We start from the raw sequence: 20,828 nt of genomic DNA, 5'->3' as shown, positions 1-20,828 counted from the left end.
GCGTTCTTAATGTGGATATTTATTTAAATTTAATTTCGTTCCCGCACACGGTGCACTGTAGGCTTTTGTGCCAAAGTCATATTAACCCTCTGACTAGTTAATATGCAGTGCACGACGTGGCCCACGCACCATGAATATTCATAGTTATGCGCGACTCGCCGTCGTCTCTTCACTCCTCCCCCAGCTGAACGGCATGATGATGATGATGGCTCAATGGAGGCGGAGGAGGATTCCGCTACCCGGAAGAGTCAGCCACGTTAACGTACCCGGAACACTCAGAGTCAGACACGTTTATTCTCTACCAAAGCACAGACACAGGTCGCTTCTTCTTGTTGTCCTTTACCTTCTCCTGTCGCTTGCTGTCGCTGACATGTCAGATAAAAGCCAGCTGCCGGCCAATAAAGACCGCGCTCTGAAGGGGAGGGAGGACAAAATGGTCGTGTCAGGTAAATGATGACAACAAGTCAACAACAACACGTCTCTTGCAGCAACACTCTTTAACACTGACTGGCACCTAAAAAAAGGTTTTATTACGTGACTAAAACACATACAATCACACACACCGATGAAGCGCGATTATTTCTGTATCCGAACTAGGCACATAAACAACAGGCCAACATGAGGATTGGGCTGGCCATTCGGTTGGTCACTTATTAACCAATGAGGATTGGTCCTGAGGCTAATGTAGTTTAGTCGTGGAAAGCCTGGGCGAGGTTGTTAGATCAGATGCAAAGCTAAGCTGCATATTCATTTACAAAGTATTAGTATTCTTTCGTCCCCTTAATTTGGGGCCCACCAGACTATGACTGTAATCGTGTAATGAATCGCAATTTGTTACCTTTTGCAAATAAATATGCAAATTATTAGAAGAAATGTGATTTTGTGACATTGGTGCCTAAAAAAACAAAGTATTATTAAGCTGTTTACACGCTAAGTTATGAAGAGTAAGTCACCTAGGCTAAGGCTATAGCCTACATATGATATGGGAGGGAAGGTTATTGATTGTATACATTTGTGCTTTAATAACGAATAGCCATTTTGTTTGTGCTGTGTGTTCATGCTTTTATTTTGTGCATTCTTTACCGTGCATTGATGTTAATGCATGGTACAGTCTGCTAGCAATGATGCAAATAGCCTGCATCCCTAGACTCACTATATTGAGAATAGACACAATCATGTCACCCTCTGGGGGTCCTGGGATACTGTACTGTACTGTACTCTACGTCATTGAAGTAGGACTTATATAATGTCCCTGGGACCCATCTAAAAGACCACCCCTGGGTCCCGGGACCCATTACATTGAAAACTTATAATTTACCACACTGCTACAGTCTATATTCTACACCATGGTGACCTGAAACTTCTTCCTGTTTTCATGTTTGTTTTTATAGATTTAAAGATTTTTTAAAACTAGATGGGCTACATAAACAAAATACATTTGATCTCCACAGCTTCTTTCTCCTCACAGGCTACAAAACAGTAATTTATTAACCCAGTAATTTCAAAATAGTAAATTTTTTAAGCATGCCATTAAAATAATATTGAAACTTTGACTCGCACAATAACATCGCACCATTAACATTCAGTAACTGCTAAAACGTCTTCATAATGGCAATAACAAAACTGCATTTTCTGCAAGTGCTAATTAGTGGGTGACATTTCTGTGAGTACTTAATCCTTACAGATTTGTTTTATCCTGGTGTAATTATAAACAACATGCATTAGGCTCTTGCATTGTATCCCAATGGGCTTTCATTCCCAGCTCAGATTCTGAGCCAAAGTATGCAAGTGTGTTGTAGAATATCTGGTTGGCTCAGTGCTTGCCTAAACTTGTGTCCAAAATGAACCACTTTCAACCTGGCATCCCTGTTTTGGGCATGCCATTAGAGGCAAACACTTTTAGTCATGTTCAAACATTTCCAAAACAAGTAATACACAGCCAACATAGCAGTTCTACAAGCTCACATGAATCCAGTGATGCATTGTGAGCTAAACAACTATAGGCCTGAAGTGTTTAACTTTAAACAGCACTCGTGAATGCTTTTATAGGAAACCTATTATACTATATGGATGCAGGAAAGTAATGATGACGGGTGAGAACGAATGCATCATGCTGGGGTCGGTCTTACACTTAACAGGCACGTTATCTGTCAATTAATTGGCTTGTTGGCCAGTTACAGGAATCTAATGTCCATCTGCACGATTATGAAATTATGACCGATATCTGATCTCCGATTATTTGCAGGGTCATATCTGCCGATACCGATTTTGACCGATTCCTATATTATACAGAGGACCACAATGGAAACAAGCCTAGGCCAGTAGGCCCTATAGGGACTTGGCCCAAGGCCTGTTAATAAAGTATTCAATCAATCAATCAATAAATATACTCTTTTTCCAAGTGTCTGTTTTCACTACTGAATTTAGCCTTTGACGGTCACATTATTATTGCGTCATATATTGGTGAAAATAATCTGCATTATTTTGAGACTGATCCGATACCGATATGTTTTTTTTATGGCCGATTCCGATACGCTTCCGACACGCTACCGATTTTATCATGCATCTCTACTTCAAAAGCTACCTTAACTGATTTGGCTATATAACCTTGACTCGACGGCCGGAGAGATTATCGGAAGTGATGACATTTCGTCCCAGTGGTAACTTTCTAACAAAGTGCGATGCGGTCATGCAGATTGTATTCACACACACACACACCTGTCTGATCTCAGCAGAGATCTGATCTCAAGGCCCTTCTGCCAGAAGCGGGCTTGCAGATTTGACCCCAATCAGTGATTTCGTTGTCTAAAACTAAGACGAAAAATGTTTGTCGACTACCTTTTTTCACTGACGAAAACTAAATAGAAGCTAAATGAAAACTAAGCTATGATGACTAAAACTAAGACTAAATATACTGACAATTTCGTCAACAAATAAAATGTTAGGAAGGGACTAAGTCATTTTACACTTGGTTGCATGCTGAAAATAGCAGATCTACAAGCTCACAATGCGTCGCGCTGTTGTGAGCTTGTATATCGGCTATTCTCAGTAAGTGTAAAATCAGTCATTACAATGGCATCAAGGCCCGCCAAAATACATTTTAGTCGACTAAATCTACAGTTGATTTAGTTGACTAAAATCCTATGATATTTAGTCGACTAAAACAAAGATGGCGTTATTTTTGCTAGTCTTGCTTTGGAGTTGATTTGGAGACTGGAGTTGATTGATTGGTATTACATATATATATATTAATTGAGAGTTGATATTGATTATGGTATCTAGTTCACACACTACACCAGTAGTCAGCCCTGAAACATGACGAGCAGACTAGAAGTCCACTCTACAGTGGAATAATTTACCCCCCTCATCACTACAACATGGATAGCGTAGCTCCCGACATCGGCAACTGACCGGACATGTTTGGTTTATCATCAACGGGTTCCGACGCGGCGATATGGACGGCAAGCGACGGGAGCTTCTCGTCGGGAGTCTCCTGCCGACACGCTCGCGACTCTTTTATCATTTAACCTTTATTTAACCAGTAAAACACATTGAGACTGAGTGTTTTTTTCTAGAGCTAAATTTGCTCTTAGCTCCTAAGGGAAAAGCAAAAATAAGAAAACATTGCTGAATCCCCCAAACTGGCAAAATAAGGAAAAACAAATCATGGATATTGGATAAGAACAAAGCAACAAACAAACTGTATATCTCTTCCTGCATGGTGGCCCACCATGTGCTAGTTACCCCATATTGTCAAGAATCATAATGAATGAAGACGCCTTTGCCTACCCTCTTGTCACTCAAGAGGGTAGGCGAGTACAATCAGTGACATCTTCGTGTGGCATGTTCCACAAGGCTGCTAACAACAACAACAACAACAACAACAATATACAAGTTAATAATAGAGATAATACTGAAAATTAAATTCAGCCTGATAGTTGATATGGCACTCTTTTAAAATCTCTTAGCAGCAATGGCTTGTGTGGAGAATCATGGGAACTGCATACATGTACATCAAGTATACCTATGTATTCTATGCACAAACAGATTGGTTCAAATTTCATTGTCACGGTATTCCTTAAAATAAGTCCCGGATTGGAGCTTTAATACCAGGTGTAAATGGGCTCATAGGCAAGTACTGAGTCATCCAGATATTCAATAGCACGCTCACGTACGTTTGCTTAGAGCACGGCGTGGGAGTGAAAACACATTGATATGCGTTGTAGGAGCTTGGCAGAAGTAAAACACACAAGAGACGGGGACAGGTACCTCTATAGATTTTGTTAGTCCAATTCATAGCGATATTGTAATGGCTGCCGAAGTCGAGGTATGCTGCTTGTCCAAGATGGTGTACCTTTTTGCAGTGTGAATGATGCAAAAAAATCTACCTTGGCTTGTACTAGTGCTGACTGCTGAGTATAATAATGAAGCTGTGAAGATCAAGGGGTTTTTACTTTTTATGCATAAAAAGTGATTTATCAACACAATTGCATGGGTCCCCTGTAATGGGTGCCAATAATTCAGACCACGAATGTATAAGAATAAGAAATAATCTCTTCTGTGATTAAAAAACAGAAGAAAATAAAAAAGTTTTAATCCTTGCAGCCCGGCATTTACCTCTCACACCTGTGGATAAAGATTAGCGCGGATCGGGCTAAATCGGTTGGCTGATAAGAAGATGACATCCCCCTACTACTAGTTCCATCCCCCTCTATTTCCTGTTTATCATTTTATCCCTCTCTCTCTCTCTCTCTCTCTCTCTCTCTCTCTCTCTCTCTCTCTCTCTCTCTCTCTCCCTCTCTCCCTCTAACAGAGTTACACCTCTCCAGCTCATCTCAGTCTCTCTATTCACTGATCCTTTATTCCAGGCATCCACTCTATTATTTTGGGACGGGAGGGCGTATGGAAGTATGTGATAGGAGCAACATGGTGAGAGTTGAACCCGGTGCTCACCCTCATCGCCTACTCTGCCTTGAGTGGCCGCGCACTGCATTGTGGGAGTTATTGGAGTGTGTGCGTGCGTATGGGAGGTAGCGGTGCCGCAGTGTCCAGGGGTCCATCTGGGCATTATGCGCATGAAGGCTCCGCCCCGTCGTAAATTCCTGCTCCGTCTGTCGGAGCAGCTCGGAGACACCGCATGGCGGAAATCTGTTCCTCCCCTGTCACCGTGGGGGGGAAGCTTAGGTGGGGATGGGGTAGTGGTGGTGTGTGTGTGTGTGTGTGTGTGTGTGTGTGTGTGTGTGTGTGTGTGTGTGTGTGTGTGTGTGTGTGTGTGTGTGTGTGTGTGTGCGTGCGGCTGTGTTGTGATTCAACAGAGTGCCTCTGTTGCATTGGTTTGGGCTGCTTGTGAGAACATCTATTTTAGGGGATGGCAAAGACAAGTCCAATTTCTGTGTGTGTGTGTTACACACGGTGCACATGCATGCTCATATGTTCTTGCTTGTGTGTGGGCATGTGTCCAACTGTCCATAGGTGTGTGTTTGGCGTGTGCACCATGTTCCTCTCTGCTGTGATGAGTATGACCACTGCAATGGTTCGTGATCAGCTTCAGGCCCTCTTCTTACCTCACCCTTCCTGGTTCCTTGATAACAACCCAAGCCTTATAATTTGTCGTGAAGTATTAACAAACAATATCGACGATCTACAAGCTAACAATGCGTCGCATCGTGATCCATTGTGATTGTGAGCTTGTAGTTCTGCTATTTGAGAACATTTTTTTTCCCTTTTCATTTTTTCCAAATGTTTTGAAGATCTTCGCCTATAATGACACGCCCCAAAATCGAGAGGTGGTATAGGCTTCTTGCTCTGTCCGCATGCCTTTCCTCTCCCCGTTCGACCTTGGTGAGACTGATCCAGTGGCAGATTGCTACATGGTAGGGGCACAGCAGTCATTATTTTGAGTCAGTGCGCCAGAGACTGCCAATATCTCTTACAACCAGGATGGAGGGGTGTGGGGTCAGCTGACCGAAATCAATCTTTGTAACATGGTTCACTATAACTCCTAAGAGCAGTTTCATTGCAAAGATATATTGTGCGCATTATATCTGGCCAGTGTCCTCCTGTCTCCACTGTGCTCAACAATGTCCTACCTATTTTCTTTACCTCTCCCTTTTTTGCCTTTCATACCTATCAGAACGAGAGACTGCATGAGATGGTGACAATGAAATGGAGCACAGCACGGAGACTAATGGGATTTGCTCATATTTAACAGGGGTATGGCTGGCAGGCACATTTCTCCTCATACATTTCCCTTTAAATCCACAGTTAAAAATCATCCGTGTTGACAAGGGGGATGTCTTCCCCTTTTCCCTCCCGCCAGTCGCGCTCCAGAGTAGATACTGTATAGTTTAGAAGGCCCAGAGAGGATGTTTCTCCATCTTGCTTGAAGTGTGTGTGTGTGTGTGTGTGTGTGTGTGTGTGTGTGTGTGTGTGTGTGTGTGTGTGTGTGTGTGTGTGTGTGTGTGTGTGTGTGTGTGTGTGTGTGTGTGTGTGTGTGTGTGTGTGTGCGCGCGCTATAGTAGGTAGTCTTCTCCATAGCAACTGTTTCCGTTGCTAGGATACAGTATGTATGGAATGCATGGATGGAATGAGGGTTCTACTCTCCGGAGTCTAGACGCTCTCTGCCTCAATGAATAGATAGAAGCTACGTGCAACACAAGGACAGCTGTCATCCAACCTCTGTGTGCATGTGCGTGTGTGTGTGTGTGTGTGTGTGTGTGCACGTGCAGGTGCGTGCATGTGCGTCTGTGTGTCTATGGAGGGGGCATGGCAGCCAGCAGCTTCAGAGCCTGCAGAATTAGTCTTCTTTTGACATACCTCTTTCTCTGTCCCCCAAATCAGACCACCTCCTACCAGCTTCTCCCCTCCCCTCCCCTTGCCCAGTTCTTACTCCCCCTACCCTATGCTGCCGTACAGTAAAGGGTAGTGTTGGCACTGCTATAGAGCGCCAGCCTCCTCCTTCGCCTCGTGCCTGACACTCTGCCAACCTGTGTGAAGAGAGAAAGAGAGGGAATGGGTTTTGGAAGGTAATGAACGGCAGCCGGGAATTCAACCCTTCCGTCGCCAGCTTTTGGCGCCCAGGGACGGTGCCTCTCCTTCTCCCGCGTCTCTCTGAGAGAGCGGAGCCGCAGGAGCAACACTCGGACCTCTCTGGCTATAAGGAAAAGCAGGACCACGGCCGGAACCAGAGGGTAACAAAGACTAAATATCCTCTGAGCTTTGATGAAGACAATGCCGTCCGCCAAAGCAAAACAGATCGATCAATTCCTGTACCCCCTTTCACCGAAGGTGACAAATCGCGAATGGCAGAGCACGGGGCTTTCCGAAGGTCTTGGGTCCAGTCCAGCCGCCTGCAAAACGACTAAAAAAAGCAACAAAAGCAGACCCAAGTATTCCGCCTGTGGTTCCCGCTGCACTGTATAGCCTTAGCCTACGTTGCGCTTTTCAGATATCCTCGCGACCCCCCCCCCCCCCCCACCAAATGAACCCCAAATGATTTATTTTTCCAAGTTGGCAAAAGAAATCCCATTCACATGTCCCCCATATTGAGACGGTTCTTCTTTTGTGAACTCAGCCACTCACCCTCCCTACTTGTTTTTTTTGTTCTTCCTTGCTTTCCTTTTGCTGGCGTAGTGAGGCAGCGTAGTGAGGGTATTCACATAGTTTGTTCGGGGTGTGTGTGTGTGTGTGTGTGTGTGTGTGTGTGTTGTGGGCGCTGGGCTAGCAGGGGGTGACTGCTGGGTTAGACAATGAAAGGAGCCAGCCTGGCACTGTCTGGATCTCTGCCAGCTGCTCCATGGGAGAAATACCCACAACAGTGGTTGGTCAGTGTGTGTGTGTGTGTGTGTGTGTGTGTGTGTGTGTGTGTGTGTGTGTGTGTGTGTGTGTGTGTGTGTGTGTGTGTGTGTGTGTGTGTGTGTGTGTGTGTGTGTGTGTGTGTGTGTGTGTGTGTGTGTGTGTGTGTGTGTGTGTGTGTGTGTGTGTGTGTGTGTGTGTGTGTGAGAGAATACTTGCATGCCTTTGTAAAGAGAGTGAAAGATGATGAGAATAATGGTGTGAGGAAAGAGGGTGCCGAAATGAGAGCAGTTGAGATGGAGGAGAGGAGAATCATGGGTCTGTAGTCTTTGTCATTTTTCTTTCCTCCTTTATTGTTTTGTGCTCATTTGTTGATTTGTTTGTTTGAGTACTTGGGCTCTTTTTTTAGCACCCAAAGGGATGGAGGCCTGGAAGCCAAAATAATCTCTTTCTGCCTCCCCGCTACACTCATCTGTTGCTTTTCACTGGCTATTTACTCCTTTTATTGGCTTGGCAGCCTCTTCTCCTGTCCTCTCCTCTCCTCCGCACACAAGCTCAGTCCCTCGCCCATTCGCACTCTATTTCTTTGTCCTTTTGGCAACTTTGATGATTTATTTATTATTGCTTTGGGCAGAGAAGAGAGACCTAGACCAAAAGAGATGAAGAAGATTTCTGTATTTCCTAAGTCACCCGACCAACCCTATGGGCCAATGCACACTGGCTTTGATGGCACGGACACTGTGCCCGTCAACATGACCTAGGAGTGCCAAAGATGCATGCTGGGAGAAAGGCTGTACTGGCACAGCAATATAGTGTACATAGGGGACTGCCTGAGGACAGCTAGGCCTCTGTGACGTCATAGCAGACCTCACAATCTGTTATCCATGAGAGCACCGGCAATGTTGTCTTAATATTAAAATGCTCTGAAATGGCAACACTGGGCATGATATTAGCTTATGTTCTGTGGTGCTTATGTTGATGTAATGTTTCTTCTCAAGAAACATTACTGGTGGTACAGGTTATTGGAAAACGATGGGCACTTATTCAGTGTATTTTCTTTTCATTGTTTTGTTTTTCTGATGTTAGGCATCAGCCTAACGACGGACAATATTGTGATATTAGATTACATATCTTCTGGTCTTTTCCTGGTTGTAATCACTTAAGCCATATTTGACACATTGCAACCCATTGCAATGCTATTCTTGTACATTAAAAAAATGATATCATCACAATACGGTGAGGTATATTTGGTCAAATTCAGCTTTTATTCCATATTGCCCAGCCTGCAATAAAGTGTAACTATAGACCTATTGAAGCCATGGTGAATTTCTCATTTACTATCATGCACTTATATTATACTTCAATTCACATACTGTATGTACTTCAATTCTTTCTACTTATTTGTTTGAAGGCCAAAGATCACATTGTGGAAGTGAAAGTAATACTAATGTACTGTCACTGTGTTTAATATGGAAATGTACTGTATGAGTCAATGTCATGCTGCATGCATTTTCATTCATGCTTGCAGTTACATTTACTTTGAACATGTTTTTGCAGAAAATTATTATAAGTTCCCAAACGGTACAATTATTCTTTCAGCCACTAGCTATAACGTATGTCATATTAAATGCATCATCACAATACAAAAGGACAGTATACTATAACTGAATTAGAGTAACTATTATTAAATGAACAACATTAACTTTAGTCTGTCCAACTCTGAACAGAGGACTGGCAGAGATTAGTTAGAGAAAAGAAGAATTTGTTTATTTTGATCATCTACCACTGTTTTTGTTCAGTAATTGCTGGAACCTACAAAGTAAATCCTATGTCCTACTGTAAAGTGTCCATACTGTAGGTAGCACTTTGCTCTTGGCCTGGGCATGTCAATGGCAACAGAATATTAATGCCGTTTTGGCAGATTACACAAAGCCTAGCTGTTGTTTAGAGATTAGACATATACACTACAATGCATTTTTCCAAGTTAATGTCACACACCATGACACTAACTGATCAGAGAGGAATCACACATGGCATTCTCAGTAAACAGACATTGTTGGGGTCTGCTTAAGCCATGCATGCTGTGTGTGTATGTGTGTGCATGCTCTGTGCATGCTGTGTGTGTATGTGTGTGCATGCTTTGCGCATGCTGTGTGTGTATGTGTGTGCATGCTCTAGCTGGCACTGAACCCCGTGGCCTGTTTATCCCAAGACTAATATTAGTGGTTGCAGTGCAAACCAGCCATTGCTCAGTGCAGATTTACATGCTAAGTCACCTCAGTCTTCTTAAGCGCTAATCCTCCCCTCACATCTGTGGACTACTACATGCACGTGCGCACACACACACACACACACACACACACGCACACACACTTCTTTCTCGTTTAGAGCTCTAATTCCAACACAGCACAGTTGGCATATCAGTACCACCCGACCCGACCCGACCCGACCCGACCCCCCACCCGTGCTTTCCAACGCAGGGCGTGTCAAGTTTGTTTTACTTATTGGGCATTTTCTGACGTGGCACAGATTAAGGCAGCTCTAGGTCTGCTGTCTGTCGGAGTCCTTGGCCCTGCTGCGATGTTCAGGCAGGAGGCTAGTTCTCTTTTGTCAAGCTCTGACCTGCTTCCTCAGTGTGTAGTATTGTTCTGCACCAGCTGGTGCCAAGCCTTGCACAGTATATACACTTAACATATCAGATAATTTACCATTTAATTGTGTTTAATTGCGGGCATGGAACAGAGTGGCCGCAGACTGTGGTCAAAGCTGGCTATAATCTTCTGTCTTCCAGGGCTGAGGGCTATGGCGTATGGCTGGTGAGAGGGTTGCACAGAAAAACGAGTTAATATTACGTAAAAATCAGTTAAACCACTTTAAAAAGAAAATGTATGTGGATGCCTGGCAGATGGGGGTCCACTGCCCAATACAATACATATTAACTTGGGAGTCGTTGACATGAAAAAGATTGAGATTCATCATCCACTGCTCTGGCTCTGTTTCAGTTGTGTTTTTGTCGGCCTTTCAGTTTCAGACTCTTGTGTTGTTTCTTCATATCGTATTATGCTGGCTGGGCGCATGTATTGTGTTCTATCTTCTGGTGTGTACACGGATCAGGATCATGCCCTGGATGAGTAGAGGATGTTTCACTTGATAAAAAACAAACAGATATCCCATGGTGTACAGTGTACACACCACAAGCCCATGCACGCCCAGCTTTGACAGGCAAAACAACCCAGTGTAGAACAAAAAAACTAAACGGAAGGAAAAACAACATAGACTAAAGAAACTGCAAAATGCTTTTTTCTCCTTGTGCACTGTCGGCAATTAGAGAAACGCCACCTTTCTCTTGGGTGTGTGTGTGTGTGACATTTGTTGTGTTTGTTCTTGGCAGAGCTCACAAAGTAACTTGTATTCAAAGGCTCTGAAGTGATCATTTCACACTGTGTCTCTCCCTTCCAGAGAAGCATGCGGTCAACGGCAACCCTATGGCAGAGCCTTTCCCAGAAGGCATGGAGACCGTCATGTTTGGTGAGACCCCAGGAAGCATGCTTCTCTCCACGTGTAGTTCATGGTGATGGGTGATGGTGTGTGTTGTTTTCCTCAAGAAATAAATCCACACTATATAATGATCATCCGCTGTCTACTGTCTACATACACAGATTCGGAGATAAAACGTTTGACTTAACAATTCTACTATTGAACGTGTCCCTGACTGGTGCCTGTTAAATGCAAGTGAATGTTTGTGTGTGTGTGTGTGTGTGTGTGTGTGTGTGTGTGTGTGTGTGTGCGTGTGCGTGTGTGCGTGCGTGCTTGTGTGCGTGCGTGTGTGTGTGCATGTGTTTCTGATTCACTTAGGTATGGGCTGTTTCTGGGGAGTCGAGAAGCGTTTCTGGCAGAGATCTGGAGTCTTTTCTACCCAGGTGGGCTACGCTGGAGGTTTCACCACCAACCCCAACTATGAAGAGGTGTCCTCAGGTACTGCAACCCCGTCATGTACTGTATGTATACCCAGAGGTGGAAAGTAACTAAGTACATACTGTACTCAAGTGCTATATTACTTAAGTACAATGTTTTTAATATATTGAACTTTTACTCCACTACAATTATTATTATGAAAACTTTAGTTTATAGTTATGGTCCTTTCAAACGAGCAGCGATTAACATGCCTAGTAATTAATTTTCACTGACACCTGCGTTTTCTTTCGGTACATGCGGAGAAGTCAAGGTGCGACAACGCAAGCGTATTCACGTGGGCGCGGTCCCGTGAAATTGTCACGCGCATGCTCGTTTTGTGCACACACAGGCTGACCAGACCTGGACTCTGTTCAGCTTCTTTTTTTACACTTGCGTTGTTGTCGAGGTCCTCATGAGCAGACCTGGAGCAGACGGGAGCAAACCATCTGCGTTAACCGTTTCCGTCCATCCGACGTGTCCACACGTCCTATGGAATCCAACCGACGTGTGTACACGTCCTAGCACCTCCTCAATGATACCAGGTACACGTCCTAGCACCTCCTCAATGATACCAGGTACACGTCCTAGCACCTCCTCAATGATACCAGGTACACGTCCTAGCACCTCCTCAATGATACCAGGTACACGTCCTAGCACCTCCTCAATGATACCAGGTACACGTCCTAGCACCTCCTCAATGATACCAGGTACACGTCCTAGCACCTCCTCAATGATACCAGGTACACGTCCTAGCACCTCCTCAATGATACCAGGTACACGTCCTAGCACCTCCTCAATGATACCAGGTACACGTCCTAGCACCTCCTCAATGATACCAGGTACACGTCCTAGCACCTCCTCAATGATACCAGGTACACGTCCTAGCACCTCCTCAATGATACCAGGTACACGTCCTAGCACCTCCTCAATGATACCAGGTACACGTCCTAGCACCTCCTCAATGATACCAGGTACACGTCCTATAGCACCTCCTCAATGATACCAGGTACACGTCCTAGCACCTCCTCAATGATACCAGGTACACGTCCTAGCACCTCCTCAATGATACCAGGTACACGTCCTAGCACCTCCTCAATGATACCAGGTACACGTCCTAGCACCTCCTCAATGATACCAGGTACACGTCCTAGCACCTCCTCAATGATACCAGGCCAGGGGAGAATATTCTGAGGTTTTTCCTGTTTCTTTTTTCAGAGAGTAAAAGCGGCCATGTCTTTCCGGCACCCCAGAGCTTTTTATTATTATTACAAAACATACTAACCACTTCAGCCGTATATATATTTCGGCAATTTGAAAATAGCAGATCTACAAGCTCACATTGCGTCGCAATGCGATGCATTGTAAGATTGTAGATCGGCTATTATTTGCAAGATTTTTATGTTTTATACATTCTGAACTTGTGAAATGGGACATTCTGCACTGCACAATGAGTACTTTTACTTTTGGTACTATATTTTGATGCTGGTAATTTTGCACTCAAGTACATTTTAATAGGGGATTTCTTCTTGTAACAGAGTTTATCATTGCGGTATTGATACTTTTACTTAAGTAAATCATGCTAGTACTTCTTTCATCCCTAGAGCAGTGGTTCTCCGCTCCAATCCTTGGAGACCACCAGTACCATTTTGTACATTTTGTACAAAACCTAAATGTTTCAAGAATTCTTCTATTGCAATGTGTTTTGAGCTTGAATTTTCTGAGTTCTTAATGTTCTCAGCTTATTCATGAATTATGACATGCCTTGAATAGGGTTCATGTGGTTAAATGCATTCATCTGCACAGTAAAAGTCCTCAGTGTTCATTTAAATCTGATCAGTTTCATTTCTACACTCGTTGAATTAAACTATCACTGATTTTGTTGTGTAGTGTCCTTGTAGGTCAAGCCCTCTAATCATGGAGCGGTCAGTCCTGGAACACCATGCATTGCAGGTGATTGCAATTAACGATCTGGTTAGGATAGAAAACCACCAGCATTCTCAGCTTTGTGAGTTTGAGAACCTCCGCATTAGACTCCATACTGTATCGACCAATCCAGCAAACCGCCTCGTCTGGTATGTACTGTAGGACCTTTCATGCTGAGATCAGTCGGACAGTCAGAGGCTGGAGATGTAAGAAATGCTCGTATAGAAACATAATTACAGAGAAAGAGAATGAGAGAAAGACCCAGAGACAGAGGCAGCATAGCTCTCTTTCTCTCATCCTGCTGCTTTTTCACCTTCATCTGCAGTCAACTACTCAGAATGCACTGCTCCAGATGGGCTGCGTCCCCCCCCCTCCCCTTCCCATGACCTACTTGTAGGGATTGGGCTCTGTGCAGCGCTGTACTGCGGCGTTTCCCAACTACCGAGGTTACTGTGTGTGTGAAGTATATATATTACGGTAAATGGCTGTGGATTGTGGACGTCAAATGGCTGTCTCCCTTCAGTGAAGGCCTGAGGTCTGCTGGCCATACTGATGGAGGACGGCAGTCTTATTTCATTCCAAATAATGATTTAATGGCTTCCGTTTGTGCACCCGTCTTGCTTTTTCAATTCCCCCCGCTCCCCTCTAGGCCTAATCCCATCATTATGTTTGCAAAATGTACACACTATTAAACTATTTTCATCTATCACCTATGATACATGGAAATAGTTTATTAGGGTGTGTCTCAGTGTCTTCATTCATTCCTTCTCTGAGTGTAAGGAGTCTTTGGCTGCTAACTCGGGTGCTTCTCCATCGCTGGAATGCAGGCTGTATGGAAGCACTAAGTTAGGGACAAAGAGAGAGGAGAGAGGAAGGACGCTTCTGGCTTGGCACGAAGACTTTCTCAGTCCAACCCTCCAAGGGCTTTGTGTGTTACCCCCTCTCTCTCTTTCTCCCTCCCTCCATCCCAACAAGTCAGAGTGGAGAAAAAGAAGGAGATGGGAGAGATGGAGAGAATCGTGAAGTGAGGGCAAAACTCTCTCACTCTCTCAGTGTGAGAAGGTTGTCTGTCCATCGGCTGAGGGAGCGCGGGCACTGCTCCATTGGCTGTGACGGAGCAGAACTCTATGACAACACTAGGCCGAGGAACTGTCATCACAACCGGGGCCGGGCAGGACTGACCGATAGAGGGAGGGATGGATGGATGGACAGACAGAATGGGGTGAGGGCAGATGATGAGGAACTGTCAACCGAGCCTGGGGCCGATGGACAGATAGATGGGCAGACAGATGGGTGAGGAAAGTAGACGAGATGGAGAAATTGTCAGGTTTATCAACTTGGGATCGAAAAGACAGACAGACAGACACTCGACTCCTTTTGTTTTCTGACCTAATGTATCCCAGTTTCAAAAAATAAATGGGCTGCATTTCTATAGCCCCTTTAAGCACTGTGAAATGTGCAGTACATTGACACAGTGATTCAGGGTCTTGCTTCAAGGACACAAAAAGCCAGGAGGAACCGGGGATCATACAGTAGCCCGACAATGTCTGACCATTTAAAAGTGTGAGCAAATTTTGACAGTATTGTTTTCGGGGGCCATTGTACGTTAGTCTGACGTACCAATAGTCCGGCATATGTGGCCGGTTAAGACTCACCCGTGGCGTCCGCGTGTGGTTAGGGTTAGGTTAAGGATTTGGGGTAGGGTGTCGGACTATTGCGTGTGGCACACGTGTGTATACATCAATGTGCATTACATCAGATTTGGTGTTGTTTTGCATATACCGTAAGTTTATTAGCTGAACACAAGATACACCACTGTGTGTGTGTGTGTGTGTGTGTGTGTGTGTGTGAGTGTGAGTGTGTGAGAGAGAAAGACCTTGAGCGGGCCCCAATCTCAGGATGCCTGCAGGCAGCTTTTTGAAGCTTTGGGGTCCTGCAGGCATGAGCGAGGTGCCCCTAACTGTGCCTGTGTGCTTTTGGCAACTTCCTCCAAAAATTATCTTCTTTGTCTCTCGTTAACCCTGTATTATACAATCTTTTTCAATGGTGGCGATGCAACACGTCGTGAGCTTGCTTTTAACAAAGTCATGTCCAGCTCCACACACACTTTTGATATCCCACACACTCGAAACATCATTTGTCTCAGTGCTTGAGTCCAAACAAGCACTAAATGTACGGAATATAGGCAACACAACATTGGTCACTTTCCTGATTCAGTTCATAATCGCCCACTCTCTACAGCATTCTGTGTTTTGTCTACAGGTATATGTCCCCATACTGGAAACTAATTAATGTTTATGTTTGAAAAGTTTCACCTTTTTTTTAAACTGAAAACAGGGCCGCCGTGGTTATGTGGTGAATGACTTTGATTGAGCTGTCAGTAATTATTCTGCCTGCTACTCTGCAACATTTATGATGAAAACATGAAGGAGAGGAGTAGAGAGAATGAGAGCAAGAAACCGCGATGACATCAAGATGCTGTTGAAATATTCAAAGCGAAACTTAAAATGCACATGATTTCAACTTGATCAAAGGAAATTTCTCTGTGTGTGTGTGTGTGTGTGCGTGCGTGCGTGCGTGCGTGCGTGTGCGTGTGTGTGTGTGTGACTCTTGTAGGTCTCACAGGTCACACTGAAGTGGTGAGGGTGGTCTTTTCTCCTGAAGAAGTCAGCCTTGAGGAGCTGTTTAAGGTCTTCTGGGAGAGCCACGACCCTACACAAGGTACAGTAGCAATGCACACATGTACACACGCACACGCTTGCACACACACACACACATGCACACACGTGTACACAGTCACGCATACACACACACAAACACACACACACACACATCCATACATATTCTCAAACAAAACCTGTCCCGAGGGACACAAGGTGTATTAGAGCAGAAGGATGATGCTCAGAGTCAGGTGTGTGTGTGCGTGTGCGTGTGCGTGTGCGTGTGCGTGGTGAGCGAGAGGTCTCCTGGGTGTAAGTCATTGCCAGACAGTGGTAATGTGTCTGAGATCCAACCATCCATGGAGAGACGCACCAGCTCGCTGTATGTTCAGGCTCTAAAGCTGTAAAGAGTAAACCCTGTCTACGTTTGAACGTCTGTACCATGACGCATGTTTTCTTGTATGGCCAAGAGGCTATAGATGGTCAATTTTGGTAAAATATGTTAATTTGACTCTGGGAGTGTGCACCTTGTGTAGCTGACGGAAGTCTACTCTCTGTGACTGTTCAAATAGTCTCAGGTGTTAATAAAGATATCGCTAAATCTATTCTAACACAATGACATGCTACAAAGTGCATATTTCCCCACAAATCTCACTGAGTGAGTGAGTGTCTCCGTTGTGTATCTGGAAAACCATCTAACCTAACGCCATTTTCAGCACACACCGAATATGAAGGCAAGTACTGCAGCGTCAACACAACTACACAACACCATCGCAGCTACAGTACACAACACAACATTAACACAACTACCAGCACGGCATCAACACAACTACACAAACCAACACGATTGTGTACACATATCTTAGACCAGGCAACATCTAGCGCACATGCAGACACGCGCACACACACACACACACACACACACACACACACACACACACACACACACACACACACACACACACACACACACACACACAGTTTGAGAAGAAGTGAGGATCATGGTGTGAGTAAGAGGATAAACGACAGTCAGGGAGGTAGCTATCTTCACCAGCGCTTCCAAATGGAAGTTTTTGGTTCATTCCACGCAGAACAAATATGTTAAGGTTGCCTGTGTTCCAACCCCAACGCAATAAAACATATTTTTCACATTCTAATCAAAGTTTTTATAGTTTACCTTTTTTCCATGGTAGGTTAGCTGTGCACAACGTTTGAATGCTTTTTATTTTTTTTAGCAGCACCTGCTTCACAGTCACACACACATCCATTCACACCTGGGAGCTGCCCCATACCACAGGCTTATAGGAGCAGCTCCACTGGAGCAGTTAATGTATGCAATATGTTCCAAAAACACATGGCTGTTTATGTGCCACTGTTAATGCTAGTACTACAATTTACATCAGATAGGCAAAAAAATAAATGCCTTCATATTTATCACCCATTTGAAAATATTTTACTTTCAAATCGAACAGGATGGCTCTCCCTTTTTTATTCCTTGACAGTATCCGGTAGTTATTTCAGATTACCCTAATGTGTCGACTCGTGGGATCTTGCGAAAGTAGGATAAAAGGTACAAAAGAAAACCATGCGAAACCCAATAACCTAATATTTGACCCAGTTCTGATTGGGACACGTGGTGTATGGGTGTACCATAACATAGCAGTGAGTCAGTCACAGAGAATTCCATCTTGTCCAGCTAAGATTTTAGTTTCTAAAGTTGCAGGCATGATATATTTACCTTCCATTGCTTGCCTTTTGACCTACTGTATGTAAAAAAAGAAAAAAACTCTCTGTTCTGCATTTAACAGACCTCAATTCAAACTTGTAGAATTACCAATATCAACGTGCTAGGTGTCTTATTACTCAGTACACACACACAAACCGTTATTCATCCGTAGATTGGTATAGGATAGTGGTGACTGGATATGGATATTGTTAGCTATACACAACAAAGGTCCAGCTGAGGCACCTGTCCTCCAGTACAGTACATTGATATGATGAAGGCACATGAAACGATGTTGTAGGATCAGGGAGTTATGTTTGCGGTCAATAATAATTGGTGCAAATATTATAGGAAGGAATAATTAACGTTATTTCCAATTTACGGTTCAGTTTGGAACAATTACTGTAAATTATGTTTCCGTTTTCTTTCCTGCTCCTTGTAAAATATCATTTGGTTACAGTTTTTGAGTGCATGGCTTTCCGAAATTACATCCTAGGCTGGCCAAGTCTATGGACTTTTAATGTTTGTTTAAGGCAGTTTTGATGTAATTTTTGGGGCAGTGACAACCAGTGTTGGGGAAGTTACTTTTTAAAAGTAAGGAATTATAGTTATCGTTACTTATCTAAAAAAGTAATTTGTTACTTTACTTTACCTGTAAATTATGAAAGTAACTACTTTACTTTACTTTACTTTACTTTTCGCACAGTAAGAGAAAACACAACTCCCTCCTAACATTATGAAATGTAGTGGAACAATAAAACATGTTCAGGAATTTTGACAGGCATCTTTATTGTATAGCCTCAACTTGCCTTCAAAACAATTGGAGGACAATGTTTTATGTCCGCCACACAATTTACATTTCACCTCAATGTTTTTGTCGTCCTTGGGTCGCAAGTACTCAAAATAGTGTTTAAATTTCCAACTCCCAAAGCAACCGATCTCGCTGTCATGATCCGCATTTGCCATTTTAGCGTGTGGTACTGTATTATGATTTTCGTTCTACCGGCGATTTCTGTCTGTGTATAGTATCTATGTATGTGTTACAAGGGTTCGTGTGTCTGTGAATAAATCTGTTACTGTTTACAAAACCCAGTAAGCCCGCCCACCCTGTAGACTGTCTCTGATTGGCTTACCCTGAAATCTGTCCCTACGTTAGCCAATCAATGACCTCTTCTGCGACGTGCTTTTATCAAGTTAGGGTGTAAGCCATGTGGCTGACTCAGGCTAGTATGAGAGGCAGCACAAACGAAACTGTCAACACAGAGAGCGCTCTCTCTCTCTGCACTGCAGTCAGCAGCACAGAGACGCATGATGTATGATAGACTCACGGAACTGCGAGACTTTTCACTGATCACATAAGTTGACATAACGCCATAACGCGGGTAACGCTCGCACAATAACTATAAGGCCGTTATGGAATGGGGAAATGTAAAGCGTTAGGTTACAAGTTACTGCAAATAGTAATTACGTTATGTAACGTAACGCATGTAAGGGCGTTAGTCACAACACTGGTGACAACGTAAGACGTCGTCTGGCTGATATAAATATTGCCCTCACTGTCGCCCCTCACTTCACACAAGTGTGATTTTATTTTATTTGTATTTATTTTTTCTTTTTTTGAGGGGCAATAGCCCCTCCCATGTCCAGCTTTTAGTATATGTAACCAAAATCTTGTCCCAACACAAACATAATATGCCATTGACAATGAATGGGCAATTTTGAGTGTTTGTGTAAACACAAACATTGTGTAACACAAACATTGATGACGAAGGTGAGTGCGCAAATTGTGATTGGCCGGAATGAGATGATGTATGATGGTGTACGATGATAAGAGCGCCCCTCACTTCACACGGGTGTGATTTTTGTTCCTCAAACCGGTTTTGAGAAGTGCTCACTCACACAGAACAGAACAGAGAGGTGGTGCAGGGGGGGTTGCATGATGAACTGCACAGAGAGACACAGGGGAGGAGGGTGAGTTGGATCAAAGATTCATAGGCCCGACCTCCAGCCTTCAAACACACACACACACACACACAAACACTTGCACACACGTCGCACACACACACACACACACACACACACACACACACACACACACACACACACACACACACACACACACACACACACACACACACACACACACAAACACTTGCACACACATCGCACACACACACACACACACACACACACACACACACTCCAGAGACCGACATTGCCCCCTCCACGTCAGCGGCGTTACATCAATGTTGCTCGCTCTCTCGTATATCAGCGATACTCGGTCTCTCGTGCGCTCGCTGGTGTGTGACCTAAATATAAATGTCACCCATGTTAGTGCTTGTACTGCCAATGCTGCTACCCAGCAGTACACTCATGCAACCCCACCCCACCCGTCTTCTGCGCTGAAGCATTTGACGGCCTACACAGTGAAATCCGCAGTGTTAATTTATTCATTCAGGGTTAGTTTGGGGAATAACTTGGGAACATGCCACACCAACATTTCGCTGCTTCTACCTGTATGAGCGAGTGACAAACAAAACCCTCTTGGTTCTTGGTTAATTTGTTGACTGACACGAAAGGTGTATAATATGTAACCAATGTGAGCTTGTTGATCTGCCTTTTTCAAAAGATTTGTATACATTTAATTTGAAATAGGACATAGTGCATAATGCATATAGTTTCAACTGCGGTGTCCTTTCTTTTCTTAAGAACAAAAAACCAGCGTGCAGCAAAGGTAGGAAAAAATCGGGTCAAGTACAGATGAAGTGAGTTTA

General features: G+C 44.0%; 1 protein-coding gene across 1 annotated transcript in view; it reads left to right on the top strand.

Moving 5' to 3' along the window:
• Positions 1-236: 236 nt before the first annotated feature.
• msrab (methionine sulfoxide reductase Ab) overlaps positions 237-20,828 on the top strand; it is a 51,084-nt gene continuing 30,492 nt past the window's right edge. Inside the window, exons 1-4 of the mRNA XM_083791160.1 lie at positions 237-446; positions 11,254-11,322; positions 11,650-11,769; positions 16,288-16,392. Of these exons, the coding sequence (XP_083647286.1) occupies positions 371-446; positions 11,254-11,322; positions 11,650-11,769; positions 16,288-16,392 (370 nt within the window). The 5' untranslated portion in view covers positions 237-370. The remainder of the gene's footprint in view (positions 447-11,253; positions 11,323-11,649; positions 11,770-16,287; positions 16,393-20,828) is intronic.

The sequence above is a fragment of the Protomyctophum parallelum genome (assembly GCF_964188405.1).
Source record: "Protomyctophum parallelum genome assembly, chromosome: 20".
Classification (NCBI taxonomy): Eukaryota; Metazoa; Chordata; class Actinopteri; order Myctophiformes; family Myctophidae; genus Protomyctophum; species Protomyctophum parallelum.
The sequence above is the reverse complement of the archived record's forward strand: the minus strand, read 5'-3'. Positions and strand labels throughout refer to the sequence as shown.